Below are 20,646 nucleotides of genomic sequence, written 5' to 3' on the forward strand. Positions count from 1 at the left end.
AATCAACGAAAAATTAAATTCAATTTCAATGGAGTTATTTGAAAATGAATATTGAAAATATGTAGAACAATGGTTAAAGGTGTTTGAAAGAACAAGAGAGAGATGACACTTCAAATTTTCCAATTATAACTAATTAATAATTAGAGATTTAAGTGGCTTTACCTTTTTTAAAATATCTTCTTCCATTATTTTCTCCATTCTGATGTTAAAGATTTGTATTCTTTCTAATTAAATAAATAGAAAAGTCAATCTTATACGCTATGGCAAATCAAAATATTATCATTTTAAATAAATAATAAAACTGTTGACAAGAAATTTTATTAAATACTAAAATATTGTTGTTTTTGAAAATTCTCTTAAAGAAAATTCTCCTAGAAAGTAAGAATAAGATATGTTTGACAATCCCAAAGAGTCTTGCCCAACCCAAAAATTAATCTACTCAATTCAAAGTAAAACAAAGGGATAATTATGAAAGACCCTTCGTCAATTTAATTACCAAAATATGGTCAATCTTCTTTACCTTGGTTGTCATCGCCGTCTTCAGTTTTGGCTACTTCTATTTTTTTTTCAATATTTTTCTTCCCGTTCTAGTTCTTCTTTCTGTTTTTCTTTTTTCTTCCGATTTTTTCTTTTTAAAAAAATTTGATATATCGTAAATCTAAATCATTTCGAGTGAATGGTATATCATAAGTTTTAAAACATTGAGAGGATTTTATATTTAAATTATTGGACTGTTCATAAGTGATTTGGAGTTGATCGATGTTGAATAGTTGGCGTATATTTCATATATACTCGTTGTATAATTCATGTATACTTAAGTTATATTCAGCTTTTAGTGTGTTAATGCATCAATTTATATTTAATATAATAAGCTACATTGTATAGTTCATGTATACTTTCTATGACTTTTGACTAGCTATATTTGTATAACTAGTGTATACTTTCTATAATTCTTGGTTATTCTTATATTAAAATATGAATATATTTGTTTTAAACTAATTACTTTATTGAAAACTTACATAAATATGCTATATTAAGAAAACATTACATCATTTATAGCAATACATTTTTTTCACTTGATCACTTCTAATATATTTATAATACCGTTTTAATACATATTACATAGAACATTCTATAAAAACACATATTACATAGAGAGAGAATAGTCCTTAACTAGAGGAGTAGGTCTAAAATGACCCCTTAACTATACACTTGCGGATAGAGTCTTTTAACTATTCAAAAAACTTGTCAGCTTTAGTCCCTTATAGCTTTGGCCCCTTAACTATACACTTACCAGTTTTAGTCCCTGAACTATAAAATTATCGATTTTAGTCCTTTAATTATAAAAAAACTTATCAGGTTTGGTCTTTTTCCATCTTTAATATAAATAGCTTAGGTTCATATTAACTGAATTCATGTCTCAAGAAATTAAATCTTTTAGCAATTTTTTCTGTTGTTTCTCTCTTTCCGCTTCATTTTCTTCAAAATAACCTTATGCGAAGAACCTTAACATTAACAATTCAAAATAAAATTCACGAGCTAAGAAAGTATAAGTCATAATTTTATTCAATACATGATAAAATGAAAAATATTTATTTCTATTAATGAATTGAATATGCTAGATTTTATTATAAAAAAAAAATTATTCCCCGTTAAATTCAAATTTTGTACTTCAACGACTTCATTGAGCGGAATTCGTTTAATTTTTCATAAATTGGAATTTATAAAATGATATATTTATAGTTTTTTTAATTATTTTTAAATAGATTATTTTTATTATTCTATTCATTTTATTTTACATAAATAATTTGAGTAAATTCAATAAAATTCAAACTACTTAAAATATTCAAGTGTGACTTCAAGTCATTAAAACAATTATATGCTTAATTTTATCCTCCATTCAATAAAATTAGGATTTATATCTTGTTTTTTAAATAATTTTCTTTTGAATCATAGACATTATTGTTCTTTTTATAACGATAGTTTGAAGAAAAAAGTGTAGGGATAGAGAAACAACTTTAAAATTGGGTTAAAGATTTAATTTCACGAATATTTCTGTTAATATAAACTAAGCTATTTGTATCAAAGAAATGGACAAAGACCAAACCTGATAAGTTTTGAAATACTTAAAGGACTAAAATCGGTAACTTTAGAGTTAAGGAATTAAAACCGGTAAGTTTATATTTAAGGGACCAAAACTGATAGGTTTTTGAATAGTTAAAGGACATATATATGTTAAGTGTATAGTTAAGGGACCATTTTAGACTTACTCCTATAGTTAATGGACTATTTATATCATTTTTCTCTCTATATATACTCCATACATAATTCAAGTTTAATATATATTGCAGATTTATCATAATATTGCTATAAATGATAGTAATACATAAAAAGTATTGCTAAAATCAGTAATTATTTATTAAAAGGTACCGTCCAATTAATTTTTCTGTCAATTAGGTATTACTAAATTAAACTAGTGTCAATTATTTATTCAAGCACTAAAATCTCAAGGTTGTTTAATATGATTTAGCTAATACTAAAATAAAAAGAGGTTTACTAATGAACAATTAACAAGACGAAGATGATATTTTTATGTTACTGATGCGATGAAATTGATCTATGGCCATGGATTTACTAGCAATCGATTTGAGTAATCACTTGAACTTACTTCAATTTTTTTTTATTGGATTATTAGTTGCGGGTTGATATCACTTATTTAGAGTTTTTTTTTGACAACTCTTCGACTTTCCTAATGTCTATATTTCTGTGATCGTGTTCCTTGCTTTTCAAATCATCCACAATGTCTGTATGATGCAATGTTAGGTTATGACAGTGCTAAACATTATTGAGAAAATTCAATTACCTCTACTTTAAAAATTCTTTCTTTACAAAAAGGCCAAGATGAATTGAAGAAAACATATTACTGCAATAAATTAGGCTTCTTTACAACCTTTGTTCATAGAAATACATTTATTTATTTACATAGAAGCTGAGATATTGAACTCGTATTGGCACGTCTTATTTGTTGAATTTGCATGCCCTTATACTCTCTCTATATTAAAGTATAAGAATATTTCTACCACCAACCAATATCTGGAAGGCCAATCTTCAAATCAGTCTCCATGGTCACCCGGCTACATGACGTTTCCTTTTCTTTCAGTTGGGCTGACTCTAATGCTGCTCGTCCACACTAGCAACAAATATCAACATTTATAACAATTGTCAACAAAAACACATCCATGTAGTAACTCAGTCTTCAATGTGGAGATCAATCAAATCGTCCCCAACAAGATTACTGGCCATCAAGATTATCATAACAGAATGGCTATGCTATGTATCATAATTTTCAATCTAGTGATGTTAAACATGTCAAAGTGGAAAGTTGAAACTAAATAGTTGTCAAAAAATGAAAAAGACATTTCTTTTGAAACAGACTAAAGAGAAAAGTAAGACAAACGAATTGAAATAAAGAGAGTTCAAATCGAAAAGGAAGATTAATGGGAGAGTTCACCTTTTGAGATAACCTTGCATTTTCTTCAAGCATTTGTCTCTCCTGCACAAGAGGAAAACAAAAGGGTGTTTCCTAATTCAGTGAAATTAAATTAGCTAGTAAAATTGCATTGAAGTTGTATCATCATACCCTTTCTTTAAGCCGTTGTATTTCGTCCTTGAATACTTGAGACTAGAAAATGACCAACATAAGAATTGGTTAACCAATGAAGTCAAATTCATATAAACATGCATGTTAAGCTCAATTACATATTATTTATTCACTTTTCTTTTTAATCGATCTCAGACAATAATGATAATACCTACCTATATTTAGTACTCCCTCCGTTTAAAAGACTGTCCATATTTTCTTTTTAGTTTGTTTCAAAAAGAAATGACCCCTTTCCTTTTTTAACAACAATTTAACTTTTAACTTTTCACATGACATGTTTAATACCACATGATTAAAGGGCACTTTGGTACATTTGACATAACTTTAATTTAGAACCATAAAATTAAAAAGTCTTCTCTTTTTTCTTGAACTCCGTAACAAATCAAACTAGGTCATCCTTTTTGAAACGGAGGGAGTAACAATTTTAAACCCAAATTTCAACTTTTTTTTTCTTTTTCTTTTTTAAACTGCGTATCAAGTCAAACTATATGAAGATGGGAGTGATCAACACCTTTCTCGCCCTGATGATCTTCAAGCTTCTCTCTAGCTGGTTGTCGATCTCTTGAAGTTCATTAATTGAACATGATCCAATGCCTTGCCCCAAAAGCTTCCTAAGCATTGAAATTCAATAATTTATGTTTAAAAAGAGACTACACATTCAAACTGGAAAACCTAACTGCTAAGACTGAATACAACACCGTTTGGAAAGTTCAAGGATCTCAATCTTCTTTGCAATGTTTGCTGTTTCTTCCTTCAATTTCTGCAAATAATGAAATAAATTATGGAACAAAACCAACAACATGATGATGAGATGCAACACATGAGGAATATAAACCATAAACTTCATGACATTATTCTAGATGTTAACAAATGACTCTACAAAATATTAATGTATATCAATATTTTTAGACAAAAGCCTTAATCACCAATATGAAGAGAAATTCCAGTTCAATCATCATTGTTTGCCAAGAATAGTAAAAATATGACACTTGGTTATAACTCAACCCTAAAAATGGGATTATGAGAGGAGAAAAGTCCAAGATACTATAAGGAGGTCACGTTCCCATCCCACAAATGATGTGGGACTCCACGATATAAAAGAAAAACCCAACATCAGAAACAATGAATTAGGATGGACATGATTATAATACTGAGTGAGAAATGAATATTGGGTCTAACTCAACTCCAAAATTAGCTCATAGATGAGTATGTTTAAGCATTGTAAGGATCCCAGGGTTCTTGTCTTCACCGATATGAAATCCATTACATTCATCACTCCCTCTCATACCTAAATCTGGACAGTTAGGTTTTCACTATTCGATCAAGTGGGTGCACATTCATGGACTGAAGATATTTCCACCTTCTGCAATTGTTCTGGATCCTGGCCCTAAATCAAATAAATATAGCTACGATACCATGTCAAATTGATTTGGAAAGAAATAGATCTTGAGCTTAACTCAACTCTAAAAACTAGCTCATAGGTGAGTTTAATCTAAATACATATAAAAAGACGAATTACTTATTCTATATCCGATGCGGTACTCGTAAAACTCATTGCTCACGCGGTCTCCTTAACTGGAGCATGTGAGGAACCAAAATCAAAATTTGAGATAGATCCGACTCTGATATTGTGTAAAGAAATGTGAAATCTCAAAAGCAAAATCATGAAGAAAGGGTTATCAAAGTCCATCTAAGTAAAACTATCAGTCCATTTTTCTAACCAATGAGAGACTTTTAACCTACACTTACATTCCTTTCATGTCAAGTCCAATCGGAACATGGACAATCAGGAGGCCAAATAGGAATGAACTTAGCTATGATACCATGTAAATAAATGATATTTGAGTCGAACTCAACCACAAATCCAACTCATGGGGAGAGGATTATTCAAAATAATATAAGAAAATCCACATTCCCATACAACAAATGATGTGGAATTCCAACACGACAACCACCAACACCCCCTACCGTACGCGCTACAATCCAAAAATCCAAAACTGAATATTTAGAGCGTGAACAATATAAGACGGAGGTTAAACATCATAAACAATGAATTTGAATATATAGGTCTCACTATGATACTTGAAGAAATGGATCTCGAGACTAAACTCAAACTCAAAAATTAACTAATAGCTTAGAGATTGTCCAAGTTCATATGAGGAGATCAATTACTTAGGTGATACTAGTTGGAGGTTTTAAGGTGAGTGAAAAATGAGAAAATATATCTTTAGATTACAAAAAAGAAATACTCCCTCCGTTTAAAAAAGAATGATCCTATTTCTTTTTTAATTTGTTTCAAAATGAATGACCCCTTTCCTTTTTTAGCAACGCTTTAACTTTAACTTTTCACGTAACATGTTTAAGACCACAAGATTAAAGGGCATTTTGGTATATTTAACATAACTTTAATTTAGAATCATAAGATTAAAAAGTCTTCTTTCTTTTCATAAATTTCGTTTCAAGTCAAACTAAGTCATTCTTTTTAAATAGAGGGAGTATTTTTTAGATTGCATCTCTTTTTCTCACCTTTTCATTCTATATAACTTTAATTTAGTGGTTTTGCCTCAGATTTTAGGGACTGATATACAGAAAATACTCTTCTTCTTACCATCATTTATGCATCATTTTTAATAATAAAAGGAAAAATGCATAAACACCTCTCAACCTATGCTCATACTATACTAAGGTCTTGTTATCCTCTTGAACTTATTTTATAAATAACTTTCTACCCTTTTTGCGACCTATGTGACACTATCTTGTTGGCCCAAAGTGTGTTGACAATTTTTTCAAGTTATGTGATTGAAAGTGCCGCGTAGGCCAAAAAAGAATAAAAAATTATTTGTAAAATAAGTTTAGGAGGGTAATAGGACCTTTGCATAGTATAAGTGTCACTGAGATTTCGAGAATAAGTTGGGATATTATACATTTAATAATATTGTGTCGTATGATTTGAGTTTATCAGTCCTATAATAATTTGTGTTGCCGCTATTCCATAAATGCTTTTTCATTTCATCTTGAGAAGATGTAACTCAAATCTTAACAACAGTGAAGGGCTACCATTCCGTTAAGGACACACAATAAACAACTTGTGAATTTGAAATAGTTTTCTATTTTTAACTATATTTCTATTTAATTATTTTTCTGTTTATAAAAATAGGCATTGGTTTATATAATTAGTATCCTAAACATAAATACTAATACAACTCTTAACAAAAACACCCAAATTCAAGATTTGGCCATTAATAGGTAATTTCACTAACCCAAGTTCTTTTTAAAAAATTTATTTAAAGCCACTTTTTGGTAGGGGTTAGGCATGACAGCTATACACGAGATAAGTATTTTTTTTTAAAAAAAAAAAGTGGTAATTGTAATGTCTATACTCTCCAAAAAGAATTGTGATATTGGGCATTTCCAAAATATCTACGTGTTATGATTCTATAGGTCACTATGAGCCTACAGGGTTTACAAGTTGTACCAGCTTCAAGGAGAGTTAAACTATTCTTCAAGAAGAAATTTTAGGAAACAAAAAATCACAATAATAATATAATTTATTGTTTAGCCAAATAATAATACTGAAAAACTGAAAGATATAACTACAATGATATTCAAATAATAATGTAGAATATTAATATTTGAATCGTTGTGAGCACTATTTTAAGAAATTATTTCAATGATATGAAATATTTTTCCAGAATTTTCCAAGTTAATTACCTATCGAAAGAAGACAAAGCGTCATGTAAAAAGCCATTTGTTTTTTGTTGTGCCACAACTTCTCTTCTCTTTACCAACTCTCCATATAAATATTTACCTTTTCTATCACATTTCTTGATTAAATTTGTCTTTGTAAATGCATTTTAAAATAAGTTCATTTGAAATAATAAAAATTACTTTCAATTTCCCACATATTTTTAAAGAATTTATATATAAAAAAATATACTTTGCTGGGTTTTGATGGACAAAACGCAATAGTTTGGTTTTTTGAACAAAACTTAAATCGATGAAATTTAACTTATAGAATTAGTGGTGAAATACAATATTTCCTTGAACCAATAATTCTTCTTATAAGACAAAGACTTAATCAATCACATTTTGATCTTAGTTATTTTGTTGTTTTAACACAGTTTTGTGCCAATAGGCCATGCGTGTGCATAGATATTCATTAGAGCTCTACAGACTAGGTCAAAGAGTGGACTCACTCCAATTATCATATATGTGGACTCATCAAATGTATACTACTTTAAATATACCATCCTTAATTGAAGACAACAAATTCATTAAGAGTTAATAACTCATTCCTCATTTACAGTAGCAGTTCAAGCACTCTCAGTTAGTGAACAGTGACAATATAAACTTGTTATTATCCATATGAACCTACTTCATGAAATTTTCAATTACATAGCTTGAGTTACCATCTTCATTACAATCACATTGGCCTTGAACCCATCATTTTTGATGTTTGAAAATTCAATTTTCTTCCCACATGTTTAGTAAGTGAATTGACTAAATTTTATTCTAGCTTCACATAATCAATTACAATTATTTCATCTCTCATCAGCTGCTTAACAATATCATACTTTAATTTCATGTATCTACTCTTACAATTATAAAATATATTCTTTGCAATAACAATAACGACTTAACAATCACGGTATATAAACACTGAAGGTAATTCATCCTTTATCAAAGGGATATTCACTAAGAAAGAATATCATGGAGGCAATTCATCCTTTACGAAAAATGGGAGGCTCCAGAAGAAAGAACAAATAATTTTTTTTCATACTTTGGACGTGAAGAAGAATAGGAGACCATGGCAACTACCTAGGATTCAACCCCCCTCCTTCACCAGCAAATATTGCATCTCCCGTTTGCTCAACAGAGTTCAAGTGAAAGATCACATAGAATGAGGAGCATCCAAGAACTTTATGATTACACAGAAGAAATTACCAATTTTATTTTTGTATTGTCTTTGTTGATAGTGAACCAATGAATTATGATGAAGTTGTTATTGGCAAAAGGTGGAGATAAGTCATGAAAGAGGAGATCTAGTCAATAGAGAAGAACAACACTTGGGAGTTAACAACTTTTTTCAAGGACCATCGAGCAATTGGAGTCAAATGGGTGTAAAAGGCGAAGAAAAATGCCCACGAAAAAGTAGAGAGATTCAATGCAAGACTTGTGTCTAAAGACTACAAACAAAGGCATGACATCAACTTTGAGGAAGTCTATTCGTCTATTGCCCACATTGAGACCATCCGTTTATTAATCTCTTTAGCGGCACACATGAAGAGGAAGATTGATCAACTAGATGTCTAATCAACATTCTTGAATGGATATCTTGAAGAAGTCTATGTTGAGCAACTATTAAGCTTTGTGGTTAAAAATCATGAAGATAAGGTGTTCAGATTGAAGAAAACCTTATATCGGTTGAATCAAGCTCCACGAGCTTGGAATAGTCGCATTGATAAGTATTTTCAAGACAATGGATTTACTCGTTGTCTCCATGAATATACTCTATTAAATTCTATACTAATAGAGATATTTTACATGTTTGTCTTTATGTTGATGATCTTATTCTAACGGGTAACAGTCTATCTTTATTTGAAGCTTTCAAGAAAGTTATGTCCCTTGAGTTTGAGATGACGGACATAGGGTTCACGTCATATTATTTGGACCTAGAAGTGAAGCAAATGGAGGAAGACAAATTCATATCTCAAGAAAGCGATATAAAGGAGATTTTGAAGAAGTTCAACATGTTTGATTGCAACACTATGAACACCCCAACGGAAAGTGGAACAAATTTGTCAAAGTTTGATTAAGGTAGGCAATGGGACGATATAGGGCGGGGCGGGGCGGATTGAGCTTAACACGCAAAATGATTAATCCACCCCGTCACACATAGAAACACTTTTATTTTCAACCCGCCCATGCCGCTAAATTGTCAAAGTTATTTTTCATTAAGTTGTATAATTTAATAGGATAATGACTTAAAATTTTATTTTTTAGAGGTCAATTGAGAAACATGCAAGAAATTATACTATTTTTTATTGAACCATTTTCATTTGTTATCTTGAATATTTTAGTAATTTTAATGAAATTATCTTAGAAAATAATGCTCTATCACTCAATAACATGTAAAAAAATTAAAATTAAGTTTGAACTCATATAAAATCACATATACTTGTGACCCGCCCTGCTCCACATTAATTTAAAAGAAAAAAACCAGTTCAACCCGCCCCGCATCTGACCCGTCCCACATAACCTTAAACCTGTCCTGCCCCACATACCTTAAACCCACCCGCCCAGCATCCGCCCAGTCCCATTGTCATCCATAAGTTTGATTGATGTAGAAAAATGTGGACTCCACTCTGTTCAAAAGACTCGTATGATGTTTAAGATACTTGACATATACGAGAGCAGATATATTTTATGCGGTTGAAGTAGTAAGTCGCTTCATAGAAGCACCTACATCCACTCACTTGAAGGTCACTAAAAGAATTCTATGTTATCTAAACGGTATAATGACCTTGGATGCGTGGCAGCGACATCATGATTAGAGTTCAAAGAAACATTCAATTGTTACTCTCTTAACTTGTGAAGTTAAATACGTGGCATCGACATTATGTACATGTCGAGCTATTTAGTTTAGGAGATTGTTGAAGAAACTCAATTTGCCGCAAGTTGAAGCCACGATGATTTGTGTTGACAACAAATCTGCGCAAGCACTTGCCAAGAATCCAGTGTATCAAACGAAACAAGCACATAGACACAAGGTATCACTTTATCCGAGAATGCATTGTCAAAAAAGAGGTAGAGCACAAATATGTGAAATCTCATGATCAAATTGCGAATTTCTTCACAAAGCCTCTCAAGTTTGAAAATTTTCAAAGGGTTGAGATCAAGGCTTGGAATAAAGAATAAAAACAAAATTAAGGGAGAGATTTAAGGGCATGATGGTGTAGGCACTGACATCAATGACCATAAGAAAATCAAACTTAAGGTAGAATATTTTTTCTATCACTTATCAGCAAAGTGATTTAATTTTGACAATGCTGCAACAGTCATTCAACATAAGTAGACCAGTGTATGTGTGTGTGTGTGTATATATATATATATATATATATATATATATATATGTGACCATAAGAATATTTTCTTATGGTCATTGATGTCGGTGCCTACATCATCATGAACCATTCTACTCTATAAAAAGGTCATCAATTCATTAGTTCAAAACACACCAAAGTAATAAGCAATAGAGAGTAGAGAGAGTAATCTGAAACTATTTTTTAATTTGTGAGGAAATAGTGTGAAAGTAATATTATTGTGAGTTGTAAGAAATAAGAGTATTGAGTAGTAGTCTTTAGACATTGTAAAGTTTTTCATCCATATTATGTATTACTCATTTGGATATCATGTTTATCTCATTCTAATATTTGGTGTTATTGTTATTCTCTTTCAATTGCTATTTTTTTTAAAAAAATGATAACTTTGTCTTTCTATTGCTATTTAGTTTGAACATTATTCTGGGTGTAATTATCGATCAGATCCAACATGTCCTAGTCTTCAATGTTAATAATGTGATTGTTGTAGTAGACATGCACTTGAAAGAAGAAATAGCACATGTGTTGAAAAATTGAAGATGTAGAAATCACCCTTATATTTTTATTAATACCCTTTATTTTACCACGGAAAAGATCTTGAAATATGCAAAAATCAGGATGAAAAAAAATTGAGCTACTAAGTTCTCTTATGTATTAGGAGATAAACATGCAAAAATCAATTTGTAACATACATTTCTAGTGTAACCTTTCAATCTATAATAGTCATATTCAATTCCTCTTTAACAACATATTGGATGTAATTGTTGCAACGGGTAAACTATTCTCTCCTTTCACAAGTGTTGCCTCCAAAATTTCACTTAGTATCATGCTTCCACTATTGACTAATTGAATCTCCTCCTGAATTAGCATAAAGTATACTTGATATTGAGTATAAATAGGAGTCTCATGAGAAATTGACTTATTTATGTAGGGTAAGTCTCACTCTACCACATTAAGAACTTCATATGCTTTTGTTGGTGCACAAAAATAATTAAAGCCCTAAATGGCTAGATCTATCACAAAGGGTGTTATCAACTAAAGTTCTGTAACAAGAGGACTTCTGGAATTAAAGATAAACTGATGCAGGCCACGAAGAGGGGCTTGTTCCTCTTCCTATTGGAATGACAAAGGGCAAAACAAAGGAAAAAAGAGAAAAGAGAGGTTCCAAATCTAATTCTAAGCAAATAAAAAAAAGACAAGTTTTTCCATGCTCCTTCCTAGTGAGTTCTTCTCCTATTTATAAGGCAAACAACTTCTATAATTCTTCTCCAGTGGCTAAGGATTTTGGCAGAGTTGGTTTCACCTTGGGTTCTGGGATCACATAGTGGTCCAGGTATTTTGGTACTTGCTTGTCAGTGGCACTGCGCCTGGGATTGTCCGGTATGTGTTGTGACGAAAAGATGAAACTGAAAACCTAACAATAAAGAACACCAAGTTTAACGTGGAAAAACCCTTCAAACTGAAGGTAACCACCACGGGATTGACAAGATCCGAATTGCTTCACTATACCAATAAGAGGATTACAAATATTCTTCTAATGGCTACACAACAAGTGCCAAAAGAGAACAAACAATAGCTACACCAACAAAAGATAAATAAAAAGAAACACCACCCAAACCCAGTTTCTGTTCGAGACTTAAAACAGGATCTTTTTGACTTCGAATCCGATCTCCACCGTTCAAATCAAGCATCAAAATGTCAGGAACACTCAGTCCAAATTTCAGCCTGATCCAACGGTCATTTAATCGAGAAACACGATCTGAACTTTGATGGTCTGAGAAAAAGACTGCAGCAAAAGAACCCTTTCTTTCTCTCTTTTCTCTTGTTGAAATCTCTCTGAAAAAACCTCTCTCATGTTCTAATGTCTTTCAAACCACAATATCAATGGGCAATTAATTATTCTCTCAAAATCATCCTCTATTTATAGAGTTGTGTTTTTTCCTTACAAAGCTAAAACCAACTACAAATAGGATTACAATTCCAATCTTTTTCCTAATAGAATTGGAAACCAAATAAAGAGAATAATTTCGATCCTTTTTCAAGTAGGATTAGGCCATGGGCCTTGGCTAGAATATGGGCAATAGCCCAATAGTATGTTCCACTGGTTCGTCACATTGCCGCCCCCATGAAGCCGAACCTAGTCCTCAAGGTTCAGATGAGGAAATTACTTCAAGAGATTGCTAAAGGCTTCCCAAGTAGCATCTTTAATTAGTAAACCCACCCATTTGACAAGACATTAATGCACCTGATGTGCTCCTTTCGATATAGTTCTAGTGCGAAGAATGCCATCAGGATTAAGTGTCAAAGAAGAAGTTTGGTCCATTAGATCAATAGGTGTACCCTGATTAACAAGTTTGCCTATACATTTTTGAAGCATCAAGACATGAAACACTGGATGAATGCAGGAAGTTGTAGGGAGATCAAGTTTATAAGAAATGCTACCGATGTGTTTAATGATCTGAAATGGGCCAAAGAAACGTCTGCTCAATTAAGAATGGCGTTGGAGGCGAACTAAGAGATGTCTATAGGGACGCAAACACACATAAACCCAATCACCTATGTCAAAGAATATCTCCATGCGACTTTTATCAGCCTATATTTTCATATTTTCTTGGTCTTGCGACAAGTTGGATTTGAACACAGCCAAGGTTTTATCTCGTTGATGTAGAGAAGCAGAGGAAATAGCATTAGACGTACTATCAAGAGAAAAACGAAAAACAATTAGAGGAGGCCTGCCGTAAAGTACCTCAAAATAAGTCATCTTGGAGTTGTGTTGATATGAAGTATTATGCCAAAATTTTTCCCAAGGGAAGAGAGGAACCCATGTGAAAGGAGCATCAATAGCAAAGCAACAAAGATACATCTCGAGGCACTTGTTCAATGACCTTGCTTAACCGTTGGACTATGGGTGATAAACTAAACTTATGGCCAAAAGAGTACCCTAAAGCTTGTTGATTTTAGTCCAAAATTCATAGATAAATATAGGTTCACGATCAGATACAATTTTGGTAGGAAACCATGTAGTCACACACTCTTGAGTAAAAACATCTGCCATCTCTTGACTTGTAAAATTAGCAGACAGACCCATAAAGTGTACGTACTTGGACAGACGATAATAACCAAAATTACAGTATGCCCATGAGGCGGAGGAAGACTTGTAATAAAGTCCATGGTTATCTCATAAAAAATTGTTGAGGGGAAAGTAATTTCGCTGGTTTGAGGTTTAAATCCTTCAGACAGACCTGACATTTTGAAATGAAGTTTTTTACATCGGAGCGCATACCCACCCAGTAAACATTGAAAGAGAGCCTATGAAAGGTACATAAGATGCCTGTGTGACCTCCAATTTAGAAGAATGAAATTCCTCCAAAAGCATTTTATGCATAGACTAAATGTGGAATAACCAAACGATTGCGGAATAAAAGAGGTTTTCCTTAAAAGAGAATTAAGGCATAGATGCAAGTCCTGCATTAGTTTTTGCTGGAGAGCCAATAACTCATCATGAGATTAGTTCATCGCCTTTAGCTTATCCATAAATTGCTAGTTTTGTGATGGCCAAGGATAAGGTGAACATTGTAGGAACTCTAGATAAGGCATCCGCAACCGAGTTTCACTCGCCCGGGCGAGAGCAAATCTCAAAATCATAACCACTTAATTTTCTAAGCCAACATTGTTGTTCCGGGGGTTGGATAATTTGGCTGGTGAGTGATGTCAAGGATTGTTGATCAGTTAAAATGAGAAAGTGATGACTAAGTAGATATTGACGCCATTTTTGTACAGCCTGGGTTATGACGAACATTTCATGATTGTAAGTTGAAGCAAGAAGTAGATTTTGGCTAAATAAAGCAATAGGATGATTATCTTGGCAAAGAACTACACCAATTCCAATACTAGAAGCGTCGATTTCCACAATAAGATCCTTGGAAAAATTATGTAAAGACAACATTGGCATCGAACTAAGAGCATCCTTCATATGAGGAAAGCAAAAGTAGCACTGCTAACCACACAAATGAATTCTTTTTTAAAAGATTGGTGAGTGGTGAACCCAATTGAGCATGTCTTTTGACAAAACTACAATAATAGCCTGTGTCGATCCCAAAAATCCACACACCAAGAGCCAAGAAACAATTGCAACAATTTTATTAGGATCGACTTCTAGGTCTTTAACGGACAAAATATGACCTATTTAATCAATGGAAGATTGGTCAACCTGGCACTTAGATTGTTTAACTACAAATGAATTTTGTCGAAGAATATAAGTGTCTCAAATGATTCTGCCAAGACTCACTATAAACACGTATATCGTCAAAGAAAACAAGGATAAATTGATGAAGAATGACTTAAAAAGAGAGTTCATAGTGGACTGGAAAGTGAAAGGTGCATTAGAGAGACCGGAAGGCATTAAGGTGAATTCATAATGACCTTCATGAGTTCGAAATGCAGTTTTTTCATATTTGGGGGATAAAGGCAAAATTAATGATATCCTGCTAAGAGATCCAATTTAGAGAAAAATAAGGCCTTGTTCAATTCATCAAAAGCTCATCAACCGTTGGTGTAGGAAATATATCCTTAACAGTGACAACATTCAGAGCTCAATAGTCGACACAAAAACGCTAAGTACCATCCTTCTTACGCTCCTAAAAGACCGTGGAAAAATAAGAATTGGATTTAGGGTAAATTACACTCGACTGAAGCATATCTGAAACAAGCCTTTCGATCTGGGTTTATTGAAAATGGGGATATCTGCACAGGATTAGCACCAGGGAAAAGAGATATGTGGTGGTCCTGATGCCGTGAAGGAGGCAGAGTCTTAAGTGGATGAGAAACATCTGAATATGTGTTCAAGAGGACAGATAAATTAGTTAGATGAGTGGGTGGTATTATGGGAATGGTTGATTGCAAATCTAGGCGGAGGAAGAAAAAGATGGAATTTATCCGAGTTAAACACATAATAATTTGGGCCTAGGAAAGGCCCTGGTAGCCCACCTAACGATGATGTGTCCTTGCCAAGGTAAACTCAAAAATACGATTGACATAAACCTTCAAGGTCAAACCCAAAGTAACAAGCCACGAAACACCAAGGACTACATCTGTTCCATACATATCTATAACAAAGAAATTTGTACTTTAGGAAAATTCCTGAATACTGAGAGAAACACCATGAATAAAACTCAAACATTATAATTGTTGACTATTTTCAACCATAATAGAGAAGTAGTGAGAAGGCTTAACAAGCAACTTAAGAACCTTAGCAGCACGAGGTTGGATAAAGTTGTGTGCGCTACCTCCATCAATGAGGATTTGAGTAGAAATACCTCTAATAGATCTGAGTGGACGGATAATACCACCCGATAAAGCTTGGATACTGATGGTTAGCAAGAAAGGGTTTTTAAGTGAAGTATATGGGGTGAATAGTTTGAGGGTGGTGAAGATGAATCAGAGAGGAAGGCGTCAAAAGGAGAAGTTGACGTGGCCATGAACAACAATGGCCCTTTTGGTATTTCTCGTCGCAATTCAAGCAGAGGTGGAGGTCCCGCTAACGTTGGAGTTCCGCTTGAGTGAATTCTTTTGAAGGGTAGTAGCCTACACCAGGGGTGGATGCAATTGGTGTTGGGATGATATTGTAGCTTGTCTGGGAGTTTCAATGTAAAGTATGAGAAACTAAATAGCGATTGGGGTTTGTGTGTGAATAGTGGGCCCCATCATAAGATTAGATTGGGTTGCTCTTTTTTGTTTTTGTAAAAAAGTTAAGCTAATGGCATAATTTAGGTCACTAGGCCTCAAAGCTAATACATCAGATTTAATATATGGATGGAGACCACATGTAAAAATATTTTTCATTAATGACTACGACATCCGAGATTTGATCAGCCAATTTTTCGAATTGAGAAAGGTATCACCCACTAATGATTGCATTTGAAGCTTTGACAATGAAGCCTATGGTGTCTCCATAGATTTAAATCCAAATCGAGTGACGAGGGGCTTGAGAAAATGTTCCTAACCACATAGTTGACGATCTCAATACATCCACTAATACCATTTTTCGAGCTTCGCCCCTCACGGAAGAAGGAGCAAAGATTCATACGGTGCTCGGTAGAAAAACCATAACCATCAAAATATTGGTGAGCTTGAAAGATCCAGCTCTCTGCGTTGGTTCCATCAAACTTGGGAAAATCAATTGGACTTGATTTATCTCAATGCAAAGTAGAAAATGAGTGTTGGGGATATGTCATTAGGTGTTCTGAAGAAAGTGGATTAAAAGGAGGTGCAAGGGAAGAAATAGAAAAGGGTTGTCAGAGTGGTGGTGGAAGGGTCATGGAAGAGCAACCTAGAACAGAGGAAGATGGGGTATTAGTCGCTGGTGGTGATGCTGGTGGTGGCGCCGATGAAGAAGCACGAAGTGAGGCAGGTCGAAACATGAACTCTATAAACTAACATTAATAGATCCAAATGATTTAGAATGAGAAGCTACACCTCATCAAGAGACTTCAAATGTGTGTTGTGTCCACTATCACCTATTGGTAGAGGGTCTATGAAAGCACCAAATGTAACAAAAAGAATTTTGATATTAAAGATAAAGTAATAGAGGCCACAGAGAGAGACATTTTCTCTTCTTGTTGGAGTGACAAAGTGCAAAACAAAGGAAAAAAAGAAAAAAAAGAGGTTCCAAATCTAATTCTAAGCAAATAAAAGAAATACATGTTGTTCGGTACACATGAACGTGTTTATTTTGACTACTGACAAAGCTGCATAATGGAGCAAACTTGATTCAAAGATGCCAAAGCTTACTGGAAGAGGAATCAGGAGGCTGACTTAAAGTAGGAAAACTACAACCTAATTGAAGAAAGAAAGAAGCATAAGTTATTTGTTACTTAAGGAAATGTGATGTAATTTTTCCTGTGGCGACAAAGTTATTCAAGGAAAGGTTTGAGGAAGTATATCACCTAATCTAAGTTGAGTTCAACAAAGATTATGTGTTGCAGCAGCAAGGGTAGAAACCTAATTCAAGTTGTATTCTACAAAGTCTTGATGCGGCAGTAAGTTGAAGAAGAACGTATAAGCGACTGCAGCGTAGACAAAAAGAAGTCCTAATGCTACAAGGTTGTATTCCAGTGACAATTTTCCAGCGACAAAGGGTGGAAACAAAGTCTAAGTTGAGTTCAACAATGTTTATGTAGAGGCAAGACAAAGTTGAATCAAACAAGGAGTTGAAGATGCGGCGAAGACAAGTTCAAGTTGAACTAAGAGTTCCACAAGAAGTAGGATTTCGAGTTGAAATAGGTTATGGATTCAAATCCAAATCTATAAATAGGGCGATGGTTTCACTTTAGAAAAATTATGCACTTATATAGAGAAAAGATCAAAACACGATCAAGAGGTTTGAGAGAGTTTGAGATTTATTAGGAGTGTTGCAAATTTGTGAGAAAACATTGTAAGATTGTAATTAAGAGTTTTGATTACAATCGAGTATGTCTATAGAATTCGTCTAACAAGTTTGAGAAACATGACGGACGGTAGAAGATATAAAATCGGGGTTTTTTTGTCTTTGGGTAGCTAGAAATTAGAGTTATTAATTTCTTATCTAGGAATTAGAGTTTATAATTCCTCTAGAAATTAGAGTTTATAATTCCTTAGATTACATAGCTTTGTAATCTTTTGTTGAGACTTGAAGTTTAATAAAGTGGAGTTAAATCCTATAGATGTGTAGGTTGTTGTTTTTACCCTTATGAGTTGGGGTTTTCCATGATAATGTGTTATTATTTTATTTGCTTCACAAAATATAACTGTTGTAATCTGCAAAGAAACATATAAAATATGATTGTTTCTTAGGCGAATTTGAGGGTCAGAATGCCAACAATTGGTATCAGAGCAGGTTATCTTCGAAGAGTCTAATAACTTAAGATAAGATCATTATGATTTTTGCACCTCCTCTCGGACACGGTGAAGGTCAATACATCAACAGACCACCACTATTCAATGGGCATTACTATGCATAGTTGAAGGCGAGAATGGAGGATTTTCGAAAAGCCCAAAACTATGAATTATGGATGACAATTATTAATGGTTACCTTATCCCTATGATGAAGGACGATGAAAGGAAATTCATTCCAAAGCCCAACGCACGATATGGAGAAGCGGATTATAGAATGCTCGCAAAGAATGCTAAAGCTAAGTACATCCTTGTATGTGGACTTGGACCAGACAAGTTTAATCGCATCTCTAGATGTACTACAGCGAAATAAATTTGAGACACATTAGTCAATGCACATGAAGGAATTTTCCCGAGCAAAGAAAAATAATATGACATTGCTATTGATTGGGGAACATGTTCAGACAACTCAATTGAAGATGATACACAAGATATTATTTTGATGGCTATGGAGGAATCTAAACCTGAATCTGAATCAGACATTGAAAGGGAGGTAAATCTTTTTTACCTTAAAAATAAACTAAAAGGTTTTTCAAAGAAAAAGTTATCTTCCTTTATTCCAAGTCTCATTGATAATCTTCAAGACTGGAATGAAAATAGAGATCAGTTATTGACTTCTTTGATCAGTTTAAAACTTGAATATATTGATCTTGAAAAAACTAATTCTGATCTCAAGAAAGAAAATCACCTCCTAAAGGAACAGGTACAACAACTTGATTCCTGCACTTTGACTCTCAAATCTAAAATTTTGAAACAAAGTGTTACTGGGAATGGAAAAGAAAAAATTAATTGTGACCAAATCAGATTTGACAAAGATCTAATGAGGTTAAACAATGAACTATCTTCTGAAAGGGAAAAATCTAGAAGAATAAATCTTGACCTAACTTTAAGTATGAGTTTGAGAGGGCAAACAAATGGACTCAATCCTCAATGATTGTGGCTCAACTCAGTAATAAAACACATAACACTGAAGATGGAATAGGTTTTGTTAAAGAAGTCCCTAAGAAAACCTTTTATTTATGCACACATTGTGGTAGTAGTGATCACTCAAGGGGTACCTGCCCAATAATTATAGCTCACATGGATAAGAACTTCAAAACTGTCTCAAATAGAAAAATCAACCATGTTAAAAGAAAGAAATCACATCAAAGGAACAGGTTGGAGCAAAACAAAAAATCTAAAAATGTTTTACCAATATGGATTAATAGAGATCTAATTCATCCTTTTATCAATACAAAGGACCCAATCTAGTCTGAGATTCTAAATCTAACATTTGAATTTTCAAGATAAGTGAGAGGAAGCAGACAACATTCACCAATCGAACATGTTGCTTCAGATGCATAATTGAAACTAGAAGAAACTCCTCTTACTTGAGAAAAAGAAGAATGGATGAATAACATTGACTGGAAAAAAAAAGGGTAGAAAAAAAGAATAAGATTAAAAGAAGCATGTGATGGAAACAGGTTCAACCTATGCAGTATCTAACAGTTATGCGCACTAAGATGATCAATCAATCAAAAATATGATCAGCCAAGGAAAACACTTTCAAACGGAACAATTTGGAACTTGGGGATGATTAAGGTCACATGAGTATCCTCAATGGCTAATGAACATTGCGCATACTATCCTCTAATCTTGAATTCTATGCTCAATTTTGTACATTAAGTTGTATGTCTCTATATCACTTTTAAAGTCATGCTACTCATGCACTGTAACATTGTATTTGCATCTGGCACGGGAGAGAGACTTAGTAAAATTGAAGCAAAAATCAGCATTATCCAGAGATTTTAAGGTATGTGCACTACAATTATTCATGATTAAATATAAAGTCAATGCACTTGAACCTATTTATTCCACTTGTCCCAAAATATATTCATGTCCTAAAACCTTCTTAAAAAGTATTATACCAAAATGATGGTCTATGGTTGAGATGAATTTGGTCGAGGACACATTTA

The 20,646-nt window shown here is 33.2% G+C and overlaps 1 protein-coding gene across 3 annotated transcripts in view; it reads right to left on the reverse strand.

Moving 5' to 3' along the window:
- Window positions 1-2,904: 2,904 nt before the first annotated feature.
- Window positions 2,905-20,646, reverse strand: part of LOC101244491 (MADS-box protein AGL42-like) — a 34,381-nt gene continuing 16,639 nt past the window's right edge. For 2 of the 3 annotated variants that reach the window (XM_010323697.4, XM_004240699.5), the window contains exons 4-8: window positions 4,360-4,421; window positions 4,173-4,272; window positions 3,641-3,682; window positions 3,512-3,553; window positions 2,905-3,190 (exon numbers count right to left, since the gene is read on the reverse strand). In XM_010323697.4, the coding sequence (XP_010321999.1) occupies window positions 3,077-3,190; window positions 3,512-3,553; window positions 3,641-3,682; window positions 4,173-4,272; window positions 4,360-4,421 (360 nt within the window). In that variant the 3' untranslated portion in view covers window positions 2,905-3,076. Of the gene's footprint in view, window positions 3,191-3,511; window positions 3,554-3,634; window positions 3,683-4,172; window positions 4,273-4,359; window positions 4,422-20,646 lie in introns of those variants that run through there. The other variant, XM_019214203.3, reaches the window with a different exon arrangement.

Source organism: Solanum lycopersicum, chromosome 6, assembly GCF_036512215.1.
Source record: "Solanum lycopersicum chromosome 6, SLM_r2.1".
In the NCBI taxonomy this organism is placed as follows: Eukaryota; Viridiplantae; Streptophyta; class Magnoliopsida; order Solanales; family Solanaceae; genus Solanum; species Solanum lycopersicum.